Here is an 18,331-nt window from a genome sequence, read left to right on the forward strand (position 1 = left end):
AAGGAATTCAGGAGGAATGGTAGTAAGATTGTGCAACTTACTAGCACAAGAAGTTGTTGGGAAAAATGGCATAAATCACAGAAGCAGAAAGAAAACAATTGACTTTTTGAGTCTGTGTTGGGTTTATGGAAGAGCAATTCAGCTTTGCCCCACTTACCCGCCCTTTCCGCATCACCCTCAGTTTTTTTTCTTTTGAGTACTTATCCAGTCCCCTTTGGAACACCATGATTAAATCTCCCCCAGCGGTGCATTCCAGATTCCAACCACCTGCACCCAACTGCTTTCATTTTATGTCTTCTGGCTCTAGTCTCCTTTGTCAATGGGAACAGTTTCTCTCTATCTGGACCCACCATTATTTTACACACCCCTATTAGATCCCCTCAGCCACTGTAGATGTACCTGAGGGAAGATGGGGGGGACACAGTGGTGATGGGTGGAACCATTTCAGGGAAAAGTGAAGAAATAGAAAGATGGAATGAAACAGAACATGCTGGAAACACTTAGCAGGTCAGGCAGCACCTGCAGAAAGAGAAACAGAACTTTTTCGGAACTCCCTAACCTGAAATATTAACTTTTTCTCCTTTCACACATTCTGCCTGACCTGCAGAGTCTTTCCATCATTTTGTTTTGATTTCAAATTGTTGGCATTTGGTGTTTTTTTTCCCAAATAGGATGGAGTGAGAACAGACCCCTGCATATAGGGGGCTGCTATTTAGATGGAACTGTGTGGCACATACACACAGCATAGACCAACCGTGACTTGTTTCTGTTGGAAAATCATCAGTTTTGATGAAAAGCCATCCGTTTTCTCTCTACAGATGCTGCCTATGCTGTTGAGCATTCACAGCATTTTCTGTTTTTAGTTAAAAGTCTCCAGCACCCATGGTATTTTGCCCTTGACCAACTATCTATTTTTAGGGGAGACAAAAGACTGCAGGTTCTGGAATATGGAGCAACACACAAAAGCTGGAGGAACTCAGTGGGTCAGGCAGTATCTATGGAGAGAAATGGACAGTCAACATTTTGGGTCAAGTCCCTTCATCTAGACTGGATTGCGACCATGATGAAAGGTCTCAACCAGTAGTAACATCAATGGTCCATTTCCCTCCATAGATGCTGCCTGACCCGCTGAGTTCTTCCTGCTTTTTGTGGGTCACTATCTGTTTTCAAGCTCCACAGCAAAATGCCTTCACAAAGGATGCAAGAAGATTTGATAGAAGTATTCAAGGTAAATAAGGAGGCACTCTTCTGAGTAGAAAGGTTTAAATGCAGAGTCCAACTAGATAAGAAAATTGACAAAAAGGAAACAATTACTCTGAGAAAAGGTTTTTTTCTTTGTGCACTCTGACAAGGGTGATGAAAGCAGATGCAATATTAACTTTCAAAAATGAATTGGGTATTCGGTTGGACGGAAAATAAATGGGAAGAGCCTTGGGTGAAACCCACCCTCCAGCGAGCACAGGCGGCATGAACCCAGCGGCCGCCTCCTGCGCCGCACTGAGTCTGCGCCGGCCGGCCCCGCGTGGTCGCGGCACCAGCTGCTGTTGACACGTGTCCGTCTCCTGGTTGGCTACCTGGATTTGAACTCTGGTTGAGGTCACCGAGAGGGAAGCAGCCAATCGGCGGCGGCCACGGTTCGAGAGGGGGGGTGTACTGAAGCGGGGTGGCGGTGGCGGACGGTCAGTGCCGGAGAGGGAGCCACGGCTTGGGACACGCGGCTGGTGCTGAAACCGTGGGCTTCCTCCTCCTCCGGGTCAGTGAAAGCGGCACGCCGCGGCGGTTAATATGAAGCCCACCAGCGAGCAGGGAGACATGCTTCGTATGCTCGGTGAGTGCCCCTCGCTGTCTCTGCCGGACCCCAAGGCCTTTAAACGATGGAGACTAGGTTCTTCCCCGCCGTCGTTTGGTTCGGTATTGCGATAAATATTTAATGATGGGCATGGCGTCCTCCCTGCCGTATCTGGGCTCCTAGGATATTCTGAGCAAGGGCAGAGAAATCCTATTTCTTCACTATATATCTCTTTTTACCTGGATGTGTGCAGATAATTTTAAATATTCAGCTATAAATAATCAGATTTGTTAAAACTGTAATCTTTTATTTGCTCCACAGCATGTATTTTAGTTGTATGTTGTATAATTATGGGTATAGTTGAAGGAGATGATAATTTCCATTACTGACTATTCTGGGCGCAATTTTCTTTCGTGTCCAACACAAGTAGAAAACAGGCAGTATTGTTAGTACAATGTTGTGTGGCTTTGAACCCAACTTGTAACGAAGAGTGGTCTACTCTTAAATCAGTTTTTTTTAAAATTTCTTTAAAGACGTGGGACCTGGCAGTTAAATATTGTAGATTACCTGCCTTGAATGCAACTTGGTATAAGGTGGCCTCCCCAGATGTTCACTCCCTTTTATACACAAGAATCTGTGCTGTAGTTGTGCCATCAGTTTAGTAACTGCAAAGCAAAAGCAGTGATCTAGCATTATAATCCAAAAGTGAAATGTTTCAGGTACTCAATCTGAATTAAAAATCATAGTCACACAGTGTCATCATGTCCATGTTGATCATTTGCACTCAACTATACAAATCCCATTTATCCACATTAGGCCCTTAGCCTTTCACATGTTGGTGATTCAAGTGCTTGTCTGGATGCAGCTTAAATGTGTGAGAGTATCTGCCTCCACCACCTCGGGTAGCGTATTCCAGATTCCAATTGCACGCTGTGCAGGGGGACAAAATTCCCCCTCAGATCCCCTCTCAAACTCTTATCCCTGGATCCTATGGGCTGTAAAACAAAAATGCTAGAAATGCAGCGTATGTGAAAAGACACACAGATTTAATGTTTCAGATCAGTGAAAAATCTGGAAAAACAGACACCCTTAATACACAGTTCACCCGTTGCCTTGCTTGGCTGTTCACAATTATTGCCTTGTTTTAGTATCTGTTTTCAATGACCCTGGTCTATGTGGAACGTGTGTGTGTATTAAGTAATGTTTTGAACGAGAAATTGGTTTTCTCTGAAAAACCAAAGAAACTCTTTTTCTCCATAGGTCTTGCCTGACTGGGGTATTCCAAGCATTTGATGTTTTGCTGCAAAGGTTTTTATTTTGTGCGTGAATTAAAATTAACTTTGTCCACCAACATTTGAAGTTAACTGCAAAGGTAGTTTCAGTTACACAAATTCTGTTTTGCTTTGCAGGTATCTTCAGCACATTATTAGTCACTGCCAGTGCTCTTTACTCAGCAAGTGATGATGTTGTGGACTTATCCCAAAGTAACTTCAATAAGGAAGTCATTCAAAGTGATGAACTGTGGTTGGTCGAGTTCTATGCACCATGGTGAGTTCAGAAAACACAGATTTAACAAATGGGGTTTGCTACAGCTGGATGGGCTAGGTCATGATGTACCTAATTCTACAGAACCCATCACTTATAGTTCAGTTATGTAATTCCATGGTCAATCCACCTGTGTGTTTAGATTTTAGTTCATAGTCTACTTGACATTGATAAATTTTCAAGTAAAATGTCTTCTAGGTGAACCTAATGTTCTTATCCAAGTTGTGAATATAGTCACCTGTTTTAAAATGGTAGCTGTAAGATTTCTTTCTGTCTGATCATTAACTATACACAATTAGCTGTATTTAACAAAAATCCAGAAATGCTGCATTACTGGATTCAAAATCAAAATTGTATAAAGAGATTAAATAAATCCTACTTGTGTAATAACATTTAAACCTAGGAACCATGCTTCTTTTCATTTAAGAAACAAGTTGGATGGACAGACCTTGTCTGCTTAAACTTGATGTGCACAATAATATTTTAAGAGGATGTGAAAGACTTAATGGTGTTCCATTTGGAATTGTGGCAGCGGTTAAGCTGTTCTATTTGGAGAAGAAAGAGAATGTTGACAGCGTAAATTGAGAACGGAGGGGAGCTACCAAATTAATGCACCCGGCAATATTTACTTAATATAAGGATGGCATCTAAATAGTAGGTGAGATGACAGGAGGTTGAAGTTTCTTAAATTTTGATGAATACTGACAAACATTAAAATTTTGTGATGTCTGTCCAGTATTAGAGTATAAAAGATAAACTCAGCCTTTAATTGTGGCCCAAGGATCTATGGTAGTAAAACTTGTGCATTAGAACTTCATTCATCAGGACTTTGAGGAAGTGCTAATACCTTCTGTACATGGATGGCAGATTGCTTTAAGCATTGCCGCTATCGAATCTACTATTTTTTCTTGATTCAGCTGTAGTCTTGTACTAAAGCGCCATCCTCTGTCTTGCCACAGGCTTTCTATTCTTTCAATCAATATTCTTCTCATTAGTCTCTGGCTTGAGCTGAAGCAATGTCAGCATTGTTCTCATTTTTGAACTAAAACTAGTCGTTTCCATCATAGCAATATATCATTCACACAAATTCCAGATGTAGCAAATAACAATCTGCTGTGTCAGAGAGGGGTGGGTGAGTGGGGATCACTCTTGCTTTCGCTCCCCCCCCCCCCCCCCCCAATCCCCCACCTTCCTTCATACCCCTGGCACAACCTGCCTATCATCTTGCACCCAATCACCTCAGACTCCTATCTCAACACTCCCCTTCTCCTCTTTGTATTAGCCATCTCGCCTCTCCACTTTCAGTCCTGATGCAGAGTTTCAACCCAAAATGTCGACAATTCTTTTCCTTCCACCGATGCTGCTCGACCCGCTGAGTTCCTCCAGCAGATCACTTGTTACTACAGTTGCTACATCTGCAATCTCTTGTCTGCAGCCACTGTATGCTGGTATGCAAATTCATAGTTTGTTAAAACTATTTTTGCTTTAACTACTTAGCAGTTGTGCTCTTCAGAGTGCTTATGATACATAATGCCTGTCATTTCATCAATGCTCATGTTTATTTAACAGCTTCACAATAATGACAGGAAAATGTATTTATTTCTGATACTTCTGTTTATACTGAATAACATGATTTCAAGTCGGTTTTCATTGGGATTTTAATGATGTGCGGTGCTGGCCATGTGATTTTATTTTGTGGGATGAAAATCTGCAGATCATGTACTTCCACATTTGAATGATCTAGAAAGAGCATTCGAGCTATGTGGTATATAAATGACATTAATGTTAGCCTTGGGTCTAGTGGGTGCAAACTTGGGATGACAAATGAAGAGCACTGCACAAGTCTCCCCAAGCCTGTAATTATTTTATAGGAACATAGGAAATGGGAGCAGGAGTCATCAAACCTGTTCTGCAGTTCAATAAGATTATGGCTGATTCAGCCTTTCCTGAATTATACAAAATTTTGGGATAGGTGTGACACTGGGTGTTGGGGAAGATTTTGAGAGGCAAAGCCATCTCCTGTCAATACCTGCTGCATGCACTGATATATGTAGGTTCATTTATTTCCCACATATACATGATGTTTTATAAACCAGCAAAATAAATTTTGTCCTTTGAAAAGGGCAAATTGCTGTCTAACTGTAGATTCTTTTCCACTTATTACCTGTGCCTAATCTCAGCAAGGTTTCCACTCTGTTGTTAGACTCCATGTGGTAAAGCAAACTGATTCATTGTGCCAAATATTGGTAAGTTCAGGACTTGATGTTTGCCTTTATGCCTACAACGTCCTGGGCTTTGTTTCACAAATGGTTGTAGGAACTGTTGGCATTTACCAGCGAAATCTAAACCAACAGCTAAATATAGTTATTCCTATAGTTACATAGCTTGTCCGCTTGGAACATATGCACAAAGTGCAATAATAAAACAGGATGAAGAATCCATTAAGTTCATGTTAATTTTTTTTAATGATTCTTTTCTCTCAAAAGTACTAGCATTCACAGTCGGTCAGCCATGTATACATTAGAATGAATTCATCCCAAATGTGCAGTAGAGTCCTCAGATGTTGAGTTTGGGGGGGGACCTTTTTGAATATTTTGTATTATGGGTCTGTATATTCAGAGTCTATAATATAAATTTTCCTGAAGAATACTTTCTCTTTCAGGTGTGGGCATTGTCAGAATTTAGCTCCAGAGTGGAAGAAAGCTGCATCAGCCTTGAAGGTTGTATTTTTAATGTAGTTTAACTAAGTTGATTTGTCATTTAAAATATTTTTCGCTGAATTTCCTAATTGAAGACCAGTGCTATTTCATTAAAAAAGACTTTATTTGGCTTCGAGTACCTGTTGTATGTTATAATTCCACATTAGATATTAATTAATTTGTGTAGCTTTAGTTTGACTTTGCTAAAATGTTTACATATTTTTAGGTTTTGGGGGAAAAGTAATCTTATTTGCTCTTCCCAGTTAATGTCTCTAAGATCATGCATGAGTCCTTGTGTGCTAAATATTAGTGTACAATGTATACAAATACTCCAGTTTATATTCTACTTCATTCACTCTTTGATTATTGGGGTAACGAGTTAACTTGCAGCCCTGCAGCTGGTGAAAAAATTTGGTCTCTGTTGTGTTGTGGCTAGCATATTGTAGTGATTATTGAGATTTAAATTTTGTCATTCATGGTTTCAAAGCTATTAGTTTTTCCTGATTAGCTAGAAGTGTAGATCCAAATGATGTGTTCCTGGATGAGTAAGAATCTTTTTTTGCACTGTAATTTGGGTTTTTCATTTAAATCCACAATGGGGAGTGGGCAAAAAAATTATAACTTTGCTTTAATGTTGCAGGGAATAGTGAAAGTTGGAGCAGTAGATGCAGACAAACATCAGTCTCTTGGTGGGCAGTATGGCATTCAGGGATTTCCAACAATAAAGATCTTTGGATTAAACAAAAACAAACCCGATGATTACAATGGTAAGTTATGGGGAACTCCCTGGGTTACAGACACCTGACTTATTAACAGCCCATACATACCAACAAGTATTTGGTACTGCATACCAGCAGTATGGATGGGGATGGATTTGCCAGCTGCTGTGGGGCTGCAGGCATTTTCTTCTGGGTGGGCATGGGGCATTTCTGCATGCCTTCTCTCCTCTGAAGGCCCCCACCCCCGCAAGCTACACCAGTCGAGGGTGAAGGGGCTGTGTTGAGTCAGTGAGGCCACTCTTCCCATACCTGCTCGCGCGCTCATTACAGCTGTGATTCTCTCCTGCATACTATTTTTGTTTTCAATTTATGAACAGTTTGGGTTAGGAACCGTTCTCTGGACTGGAAACCTCTGGTAATCTGGGGACTGCCTATATATGGAAATAATATTGGCTTATGATTGAAGCACAATGCTTTCTACTACTGTTAATAAAATGATAAAGAAATGGATTTGAGAGGCAGTACTGTTCTATTGAATAGCCAATCTCTACTATAAAATTTACAGCTGTAATCAAACTAAACTGGAAAAAAACATTTAAGAAATGTTCATGTTTTAATGTGTTTTTAACAGTGATTTGAATATAACTGATGTGACATTTTCTGTGACAATTTGAGTTGTGGAAAATTGGCAAAATGAAAATAGATGTGACAGGGGCATAACAGTCTATAGTGAACTGGAATTTGAGATCTAAGAATTTCACTTTCATATTGTCATTATGTGCAGGTGCTAGATCTGCCCAAGGAATCACTGATGCAGCACTTAACGCTTTGCGGTCAATTGTCCGGGATAGACTTGGAGGCAAGAGCAGCTCAAGTTCTGGCAAAAAGGTAAAATCTTTTCACTTTTGGAAATGACCATGAGATAGAGATTGAAAACCAGTAAATGGACCAATACAAATTTGGCATTATATGTTAACTGATCATTATTATCCAGGGGTGGGCACAGGGTGGTGATAGATGCAGGTAAGAGATCCCCCGGTGGATCTGCTCTCCCCTCCTCCCCCACACCTGCCTATCACTATCTCTTACCTGCATCTACCCATCACCACCCTGTGCTCACCCCGCCTCTCCTCTTTTGTCCACCTATCACCACTCGGCTTTTGCCTCCTATATATTGGGCTTCCCCTTTTCCTATCTTCAGCCCTGAAGAAGGGTCCTGACCCGAAACGTTGACTGCCTGCTGTTCTCCACGGATACTGCCTGGCCTGCTGAGTTCCTCCAGCATCATTGTGTTTTTCATCTAGATTCCAACATCTGCAGTCCTTTCTCTTTCCAGAATAATTATTGTGGTATAAGAGGGAGGGAGTGATCTTTTGCATTTAAATGCAAATCCTTTTGGATGGGAAAATCTTAACCATAGATGTTAATGGTAATTGAGTTTTGATACCATATCAGTGTAGAAATTTGTGGATTTGGATAAAACCAATGAAAAATATTTTGAGCAATTACTATTTGCTGAAAATGCTGTGTCTGACGTGAATTTTTATATTAAGATATATAATATAGAAAATAAGACTGGGAAAATGACCAAGTAATCATCGGTACTCCTGATGTATCTTAAACATTCTGTTAAAGAATTCACTCTTGGGTTGCTGGATGAAGAGAAGCATAGAACAAAGAACATTACAGCATAGGAACAGGCCCTTCAGCCCATGATGTTTGTGCTGACCACGATGCTAATCCTGTCTGCCTGCACATGATCTATACTCCTACATTCCCTGCCTGTTCATGTGCTTTTCTAAATGTCTCTTAGAAGTTGCTATTGTATCTGCTTCCATCACCTCCACTGGCAGCATGTTCCAGGTGCCTGTCACTCTGTTTTTAAAAATAAAACTTGCCTCTCAAATCTGCATTAAACTTTCCCCCTCTCACCTCAAGTCTAGGCTCTGTTGTATTTGACTTCCCTACTGTGGGGTGGGGAGGAAACATTCTGACTATCTATCCTATCTATGCCTCTCATGATTTTGTATACTATTGTCAGGTAGTCTCTCAGCCTCCTCTCCAGAGAAAACAATCTAAGTTTGTCCAACCTCCTTATAGCTCATACACTCTAATCCAGGCAATATCCTGGTGAACCTTTTCTGCAAAGCCTCTACATCCTCCTTGTAATGCAGCAACCAGAACTGAACCTGATACTCCAAGTGTTGCCTTACCGAAGTTTTATACAGCTGCAACGTGACTTCCCAATTTTTGTTTTAGGCAAGCATAACATGACTGCCTTTACCACCCTAGCTCCTTGTGTAGCCACTTTCAGGGAGCTATGGACTTGCACCCCAAGATCCCTCTGCACATCAGTGCTGCTTGTGGTTCTGTCATTTACTGTACACTTCCCTCTTGCATTTTACCACTCAAAGTGCATCTCACATTTGTCCAGATGAAACACCTATCTGCTATTTCTTTGCCTACATCTCCATCTAGTCTATATCCTGCCAAATCTTTTGACAATCTTCCTCAGTATCCCCAACTCTACCAATTTTTGTCATCTGCAGACTTGCTAATCAGCCCACCTACATTTTCATCCAATATGTAGGTCCCAGCAATAATTCTTGCAGACTACCACTGGTCACAGACCTCCAGTCAGAATTGCAACCCTTCACCACTATTGTCTTTGGCCAAGCCAATTTTGATTCCAAGATTTCATGGATTCCATATGCCTTAACCTTCTGGATCAGCTCACCATGAGGGACCTTGTCAAAAGCTTTACTAAAATCCTTGTATACAACATCATTGCCCTACCCTCATCAATCATCTTTGTCACCTCCTCAAAAGGAATTCTATCAAGTTTGTAAGATGCAGCCTCCCTCGCACAAGGCCATGATGACTATCCCTAGTAAGTCTGCTTTTCCAGGTGTGAGTAATTCTATCCATAAGAATCTTCAATAATTGATGTAAAAGCCTATAACTTCCTCACTTGTCTCTATTGCTCTTCTTAAACAAAGGGACAACTTTGGCTATTCTCCAGTCCTCTGTGATGAAGGAGAATACAAAGATCTTTGTCAAGGCCCCAGCAATCTCTTCTGTAATCTTGAATAGATCGCATCAGGCCCTAGAGACTTAATCTCATATCTTCCATGTCCTTCTCCTCAGTGAATACCGATGCAAAGTATTAGTTTAGTACCTCGGCCACTTCCTCTGACTCCAGGCATAAATTTCCTCCTTTGTCCTTGAGTGGTCCTATCCTCTCCCTAATTACACTCTCTTGTTTTCAATTTATGTAGAAATTGCATTGCTATTCTCTTTAATCCTACTTGCAAACAACATTTCATGGCCCCTTTGAGCCTTCCTGATTCCCTGTTTAAGTTTTTAAGTACTCACATGTCAAGCTTTTACATGCATCAGTTTTAATTATTCTTTGGTTACAGAGCAGTGATAGTAAATCTGGTAAAAATGATGTGATTGCATTGACGGATGATACCTTTGATGCAAATGTGATCGGGAGCAGTGACATTTGGATGGTGGAGTTCTATGCACCATGGTGTGGACACTGTAAGAGGTAACATAATTTGACCATATTACACTTGGAAGAAATGTTTTTGTTCAGTTGAAGGTGTCTTGTATAAGGTGGTGTCAGTAAATTGTATATTTTCAGGTTTAATCATTTTGGGTTATGAGTGGCTTTTTCTAGTAATGTGAGTATCAGTTCTGGGGAATTTATTTTGCATAGCTGAGAGATTCATGTGCAATAACACCATGACTTACTATTTTCAAGGTCTAACTTTTGTGTTTTTTGTATTGGCCGAGTTAAGATTGCCAATCTGTACTAAATTGGATGTTCTCTGTCAGTTGCTAAGGAGATCTACCACAATGGGGGTGGACAAAATTTTCCAGGGGTTGTAACTGAGGACAGCCTTGTATTTAATTCTCCCTGCAACTGAACAACCTTCATATGTGACTTTTATCACAGGAATATCTACAGGTTAATTACTATAACTTGTACCTTGAAACTGGATTTCAACAAGATGTAAATATGCTGAGTCAAAAGGATGGGTAAAATATGGGGAGGGTTGCAGGAGAAAAGAGTTTATTCTTTGAAAATCTAAGGAAAACCAATTTTAGCAAACTGAGATATAAAGTTTGGCCAGCATAATTTTTCAAGTTTTTAATTCATTGTTTATGATACAGAATGAGGAGGCACCAAAGTAAAATACTTCTGAAGTGGGGGGGCCGGGAGAGAGAATTGAGAACCACCTGAGTTTTAATAATAGTGTAAAATGGTTGTGTACTTATGCTTTCCCATGCAATTTAAACTTGAAGCTAAACAGCTGCAGTCTTCCTCTACATGTTATCTTCTTTTACAGTATTGCCCATTATGTTTGCTGCTCTCATCAGTTGGTATCTATATCTAGCTAATTGCATTTTTGGTTGGTAAATAATTGAAGTTTTATTTCCCTCCCCTCAATAACCATAAAATGGTGGAATTCCTCATGAGGTCAGGTAGCATCTTGTGGTGAGAGAAACAGAATTAGCATTCTGGGTTAAGTTCCATTCATCAGAACTGGGAACAGGTAGTGTAAACAGATTTTAAGATGCAAAAAGTGCAAGGAGGATGGAAGGAAGAAAAGAACAAAGGGAAAGTCTGAGATGGAGTGGAAGGCATGAGTGGAGGAGTGCCTGCAGTATTTTGCACTTCCATATTAAGCTACTTTGGTGTGTGATCACTGCGCATATCAACTTTTTTGTATATCAGTGAAATAGATGTGTTTGTTAGTTACTGAAAGATGTTCAATGAATGGTAAAGTACATTTGTATAATGAATGAACACAATACAGATGTTATTTATAAATTTAATGCCTGTGACAAAAGCAAGGGTATCATAGCCAAACCTGTGGCTGATTTTGGAAATTTCTCATTAGACAATGCTTTGCTTCAATAAAACAGGGTTGATGTTTTTTTAAGCTAGTCATTCTGTACACTATTTTAATTGTATGTGATGATTTGGGTAAGCAAATGTAACACATACAATGAAGTAATTGATGCACAATATTATTTATTTGAATTACTACCTTGAATATCAGTTCTGCTTAATGGTATGTTAGTGAATAATTTTTTTTAAAAAAAATGTATTTTGACTTAATAAAGGTTAGAACCAGAGTGGGCAGAGGCAGCCACTGAGATCAAAGAGCAGACAGGTGGAAAGGTGAAAGTGGCTGCAGTGGATGCCACAGCTAATCAGATGTTGGCCAGTCGGTATGGGGTAAGTTGTTAGAAGCTCTGGGTTCACAGTACTCTAATACATTTACAATTAGAATTCTGGATGTAAAAAAAATTTGTGTTTGAAACTTTTTTTAATCAAAGGAATGCTTATTTTGATATCAGTTAACTGGTTTATTATGTAATTGAAAATAAATCAGCTGTTGGATTTTTTTCATTGGAGTTTACTGTATGCACAAATGTATTACTTTTTTGTAAAGGCTCAGATAAATATTTGTCTGTTAAAATATATAATACACCTCAAATGATTTTCTAACCAATTATGTTTCTCTTTGTTTTAAAAATTAAAGTGTGGCTGTATGATTTGTGCCCCCAACCTTTGACTTCTTGATCTAAAGTAATAAATACTTGTAAGAATTACCACCAGCCAAAATTGTTTTGACTTCCTCCTGCAGATTCGTGGTTATCCCACCATTAAAATATTTCACAAAGATGAAGATGCCCCGATTGACTATGATGGTGGAAGATCTAAAAGTGATATTGTTGCTCGTGCTCTCGAGTTGTTTGCTGAAAATGCCCCAGCTCCAGAACTGCTAGAGGTAAGGAGTGGATGGGAAAGTGAGTATAATTGTCTTTCGTACCTTTTTCACTTTGTTCCACTATTGGTAAGATGTGATCCCTGATCAATCTAGTTTGCAACTTGAATGACTTGAATTAAGAATGGATATGAAGGAGCAATCAATATTTTTCTAACATGAATGTTAACAAGTGGTTAGAACAAAGTAGCAGCAATTGTTCATTCTTGCCTACTGAAGAAATTGATGGAAAGGCAACCATCTCCAGAGATGGGCTCTGATCAAAAGTACAAATGTTCGTTGTTTATAAGTCAGTGCTACCACAAAAATTGTGAAATAGTTATATTACATGACTACAAAATTAAATGACGTCCTTAAATTGAAAGTGGAATTTTGCTCATCAATTTCATTTGTTGGTTCTCTTGTGGCCTTTCTGGTGCACCAAGGTTGGATAAAGTGCAGATTTAAGCAAAATTGAAAATGCTGAGATTTTGGCTCCAGAATGACAGCAAGAGCCAACAGCCTCTTGTTTAATCAGTGCATTAAGCAAACTTCTCAAAACTTATCCAGGTCCCACAAGTGATACTATGCACTGGTAGAAATCGGATTCCAGATTTTCTTTGGGGGGGAGAAATTGCTTGAGAATGTTATATTCACCATTGATAATAACCAGAACGCTTTAGATATCCTTGGAACACAAGCAATTCCAAAAGTGTTATCCAATTTTTCAATTAATTCCTGGTCATATACAAGTTGGGCAAAGACAAAATCATGTTGAAATAAATTCATATGCAATAATGAATTTTCAACTTATTTTAAAATAGATTACTAATGAGGATGTACTAAAGAAGACATGTGATGACCATCAACTATGCATTGTTGCTGTATTACCACACATCTTGGACACTGGTGAGCTTGACTTATTTATACTACTTCATGATTAAGGATGGGGGGAGGGGGAAAGCTAGTCAGTCGCTTGCTGCCATATTGCGATTTAGGCACTTACGTGTCAGCTGCGGTAAGTTAGTAAAACCCTGTCCTCTGAATCAGAAGATTGTGGGTTCAAGTTTAAGCATTAAAAGCTAGCCTGATGGTTCCATACTGAGTAAATGCCGAAGTGCCAATATTCATTTGAAAAGTTTTTTTTAAAAAATACTTCATACCACTTTCGAAGAAGGGGGGCAGTGTTTATTGTTAAATCAGTATTGATATCAGATTATTTAACTAATACCATTTCCCTCTGCACCGTTTACTGCCCATCTGTTCATTCTTTAAAAAAAATCCTTTCATCCTTTATGAAACACAAACTTGCAACATTGAGTCCAATAATTATCTTGTAATTGACCACTTGTTTGTCTTTCTGTTCACAGGGGCTTCTGGGAGAAATGATTATTTGGATGTAATGAAGGCTATGGGCAACAAATACAAAAAGAAGTTCTGGGGGTAAATAAACAAGATATGTTTAATTGTGCAGCAGATATCTAGATAATAAATGCATGGATAATGTGTTATATGTTTAAATTTTTACATGAATGGTTAAGCTGAACATTCAGTATTCCGTAATGCTTGATTTTTAAAAAAAAATTTATATTCTTTTGTTTTTCATAATTAAATTCCTGTTTTTTTTTTAATTCAGTTGGCTATGGACTGAGGCAGGTGTGCAGGCAGAGCTTGAAGATTCTTTAGGTATTGGAGGATTTGGTTACCCAGCTATGGCTGCAATTAATGCCAGGAAAATGAAATATGCTCTGTTGAAAGGCTCCTTCAGTGAACAGGGCATCAATGAGTTTCTTAGGTAAATGTTTATAATAACTCAAACCATGTTTGAAAGTCATGAAATTTCTCTGTGTGTTGGCCTGAACCAAGTTTTACAGAAGGTTTATACTATTAATTTGCCAGTCTAAGCCAGAAGCTTTGATAATGGGTGAGGAATTGACACTTGTGTCAAATTTCTGTTGCATTTTATATAAGGTTGGTGCTGATACAAATGTCCTATTCACAACTATTACAAATTATATAGAGTTCATAGACCTAATAAACTCCTTTTTAAAAATGGGATTCTAGTGAGCCAACCTATATCTAGCTCACTTCTAATGTTTAAAATTCCTTCATGTTTATTGCTTTCTTATTTAGATACTGAAGTTTTTTTTTGTAGTATTTTTTCTCGTGATTTCCTGAATAATCCATGTTTGTAGGGAAGTATTATCTAATATGTACTAGTCCTTGGATAATTCTCTAAAGTTCTGAATCTGTTAATTCTTGAAATACTCATCTTTTTACTTAATTTAAATCAAGTAACATCTGCATAAACTTTTCCAACAGGGAGTTGTCAGTTGGGAGAGGTTCAACTTCTCCTGTCAAAGGAGCTGCATTCCCTAAAATTAACACTGTAGATCCATGGGATGGCAAAGATGGTCAGGTAAGTTGATAACTTGGCTACCTACTTTCAGATGTGAGTTCATTTAATTTTTTGGGTATGTCAGCAAACCTACCCCTATGTGAGCTCTTTATACGTTCACAGTTTTAAAAGCACATGGCTACATAAAAATAGGGGCTTCAAGTGCTTTACGAGCACATACCACAAAATAGTGAAACTTCAGACTAGGTGTGCACCATTCTAAAATCAAATTTCATGAGACAGCATTGAACTGTAGCAAGTCTCCATTTGCAGGAAGTCTTTTTAACTTAGTTCTTTCTAGTCAACTGAGTTTTTTTTCCATCCTTCCCTCTGGGATAATGGTTCTTTCCTTCAAAGCTCCTCTTCTTGTCAATCAGCACCTTTCAGGTGGAGTTTGTATGGGAGTATGATGGCATGGCAGTCATGATTTCACCTCTGGGTGGGAGATGGTTTTTGCTGATTCTGGATTTTTGCATTTGTTGGTGAGCACAGTAGAGCTGAAGATTTTCTATTCTCCATTAATGTTTTGAATAAGGGAGGAATTTGTCTATTTCCATTCTGCAGGTTGTTTAAAATTGAGAGTGCATATTACAAATTGTCCACGTAGGAAGCAAACTTTACAGTTTTTTTAAAAAAAACTTTCATACATTATGAATAAAAGTTCAGTGAAGTTCCTGAATGCTGAAAAGAGCACAAGTAAGAGATGCACTTAGTCTTTTGGTACAAAGTTAAAGGCTTTGTTATTCTTTAGCTATGCAAGGATGATTTGCCTAGGCACAGTTTGAAAGGGTTCTGTGGAACTGTAACAAAGAGTCACGGCTTTCATGAGGAAATTAATGAAATCTGAAGTTGTTACAAACCCTAATGATGCATTTAATCTTCCACAGTTACCAGTTGAAGAAGACATTGATTTAAGTGATGTAGATCTTGACGATTATGACAAAGATGAGCTGTGAGTTATCAGCATTCCCATTCATTGGCAGACAGTACCGTTTATCTGAAGCATTGGACTGATCATCTGTCTGCACCAAAGCCTTATTTCATCTTTCTGGCTTACTGTATTTCTACTGTAACCTGTAAATAAGTTTCACTGGGTTTTTCTATTAAAAAGAAAACAATGTTACATTTCAAATTTTTACATAAACTGATTTCATAGACTAGACAGGTTGCCATTTATTGTACATTGTTACACTTCACTATTTAAATGGATACTTGAGTCTCTTCTAGTGGGTGGGATGTGGTGCAAACCTACATAATGTATTTTTGACATCCCTGCATGTATTTGAGCAATTCTCATTCCAAAGAATGTGATCTGTCCTACATAGGACAAATAAAATCATGGTGATTTAGCCATTAACTGGGATTCAGCATTTGAAACTTTGGTTAGTTAATATATTTTGTTGAAGGTGGAATTCGTGAAATAAGTCAATGTTTCAGAGAGCTGAAACAAGTTTGGTAGTAATTAAAATATGGTTATTTAGTTTTCACTGAAGCTGCATTTGGGAGGTTCATCTCTCCTTTGGAACATAAAAACATGTCAAATGATTTGCTTTGTTCCTTGTGTTCAGTCCTCCTGCTAAACTACAATAATCCATGTACAGATCAATTATTATGGGTACATGCCTCAGAATTTGTTTTGTGATGTTCAGTCATTGAATTTTGTGGTATTTGTCATTAACTAGCACTAACTATCATAGTTTTGGAAAGTTTTCATCAATTTTGTTTGGATTTTGAGAAATAAGACTTCATGGTGTTAGGTGAGCGTGTGTGTGTCATTGAGAGAAGATTGGCCTTGGTTCAGCTAAATCTAATTTTTGTAATGGTCTGCATTAATCTTTAATGTACATAAACCTTTCCTACAAGCTCCCGAGTTGATAACTTTTGTACTTGAAACTTGTTACTTAATATCACACAGGAGTCTACCATTGGGACCCTTCTCCTCCTCTTTCCCTGTAATTTGTTCTGCTGCAGTAAAACAACAAATTTCATGACATATGTCAATAATAAACCTGATTTTTTTTTTCTCGCACGCTCTCTCTCTCTCTCTCTCTCGTGCTAACTCCCCTTGGATCCTTTGTCACTTACTTTATACCAGGGGCAATTTGTAAAAAAAAAAACCTATTAACCTAGCAGCTCGCCTTTGGGATAAAACTGGAGCATCTGGCACAGACCCACACAGTCATGGGGAGAACATGCAAACATATAGCATATCACATCTAACATCCAAAATGGGGCCTGAACGCAGACTGGATTTGAGGTCTACCTCGCCCCATTAGAGATTACTGTTCTCTGCAGCTTGTGTGAAAATACAAATTGTATTGCAGATTACTTGGGGCTGGCCAATTTAAATAGGTAAATTGGTACAATGAGTTCCTAATTTTAAGGATAACCATGGGAGATTTAGGCCTTTAACATTCGACAAAATACAGTGAATATAAACCACGTGTGGATTTCTTGCTCCACATGGATACTGGAGCAGATGTCCTTTGCTAACTTGCAGTTTTAAATTGTTTAATAATTGCAATGACAGCAATGGGTAACTAAATCAGTAGCACACAGCTATATAGAGAGATGCTTGTCTTTTCATTGGGTTTTAATGGAGTTGAGATTGACGTTAATGACAGTAGAGGCTTTCTTGAAAAAGGAGAGGATTCTAGAGCTATCAACAACTCAATGCAGATATCTCTGAATAATCCTGTTATTTTCACAAACATGTTTTCCAAAACAATTTTATTGGCTTGAAAATTTCCATTTCTTTCAATTGCATGTAAACTAAAACTAGATGTATTAATAATATCAGTGCTTCCTAGTGGGGGGAAGAATTGTAGGCTTCATCTATTCCCATTAATAAAGTGATTTATTTTCTTGAGCCAGACTACTTTGTTCTGTTTTGTGAAAAACAAAAAAATTACTCTTTCTCAGTTCACTTCATACTATTATTTTTCACATTAAATTGGATCCACATGACTCCATAAGGGGTAAATTGTATGATATTAAAAATACTGCTAAATAGACAAGTTTCTTAAGTCAAAACTGCCATGTCAATCAGTCAAGATTTTGAAAACCTTGCTGTCCTTGGCCTTTTGCAAAAGCATGAATTTTTGTGTTTTGATCTAAGTAGGATATGTCAGAAATTATACTTAATTTTAGAATTAACAATTGAAGTTGTATGAAATGGGAATTTGTTTAATTGAATTATGCTGCAGTTGTATACCAGACTCTTGAATCTTTCTGGTTAATCTAGCCATGAAATCCAATGATTGACTTTGATTTTTTTCTTTGACCATCTGTAAAGGTTTGTAAACACTATGGAAATGCCTTTTTCCTCTTAAAATTATTAACTGCTGGGAAATGAAACTGCTTGCATTTAAGGCAATTAGCATCAGCAGGAAGCT

General features: G+C 38.4%; 1 protein-coding gene across 1 annotated transcript; it reads left to right on the forward strand.

The window, feature by feature from the left end:
- Window positions 1–1,593: 1,593 nt before the first annotated feature.
- On the forward strand, window positions 1,594–17,805 carry pdia6 (protein disulfide isomerase family A, member 6). The gene is made up of 13 exons (XM_052036265.1): window positions 1,594–1,828; window positions 3,199–3,337; window positions 5,997–6,054; window positions 6,674–6,800; window positions 7,537–7,640; window positions 10,175–10,305; window positions 11,892–12,006; window positions 12,419–12,562; window positions 13,363–13,447; window positions 13,909–13,981; window positions 14,175–14,333; window positions 14,861–14,957; window positions 15,824–17,805. Exons 1-13 carry the CDS (start codon window positions 1,786–1,788, stop codon window positions 15,890–15,892), a joined length of 1,344 nt encoding a protein of 447 aa, XP_051892225.1. The 5' UTR covers window positions 1,594–1,785; the 3' UTR covers window positions 15,893–17,805.
- The last annotated feature ends 526 nt before the right edge of the window (window positions 17,806–18,331 follow it).

Source organism: Pristis pectinata, chromosome 22 (assembly GCF_009764475.1).
Source record: "Pristis pectinata isolate sPriPec2 chromosome 22, sPriPec2.1.pri, whole genome shotgun sequence".
Classification (NCBI taxonomy): Eukaryota; Metazoa; Chordata; class Chondrichthyes; order Rhinopristiformes; family Pristidae; genus Pristis; species Pristis pectinata.

Coding starts and splice junctions, on each gene's coding strand:
- pdia6 (XM_052036265.1), top strand. CDS start 1,786: ATGAAGCCCACCAGCGAGCAGGGAGACATGCTTCGTATGCTCG. Junction 13,448..13,908: donor ACCACACATCTTGGACACTG/GTGAGCTTGACT, acceptor TTCTGTTCACAG/GGGCTTCTGGGAGAAATGAT. Junction 13,982..14,174: donor TACAAAAAGAAGTTCTGGGG/GTAAATAAACAA, acceptor TTTTTAATTCAG/TTGGCTATGGACTGAGGCAG.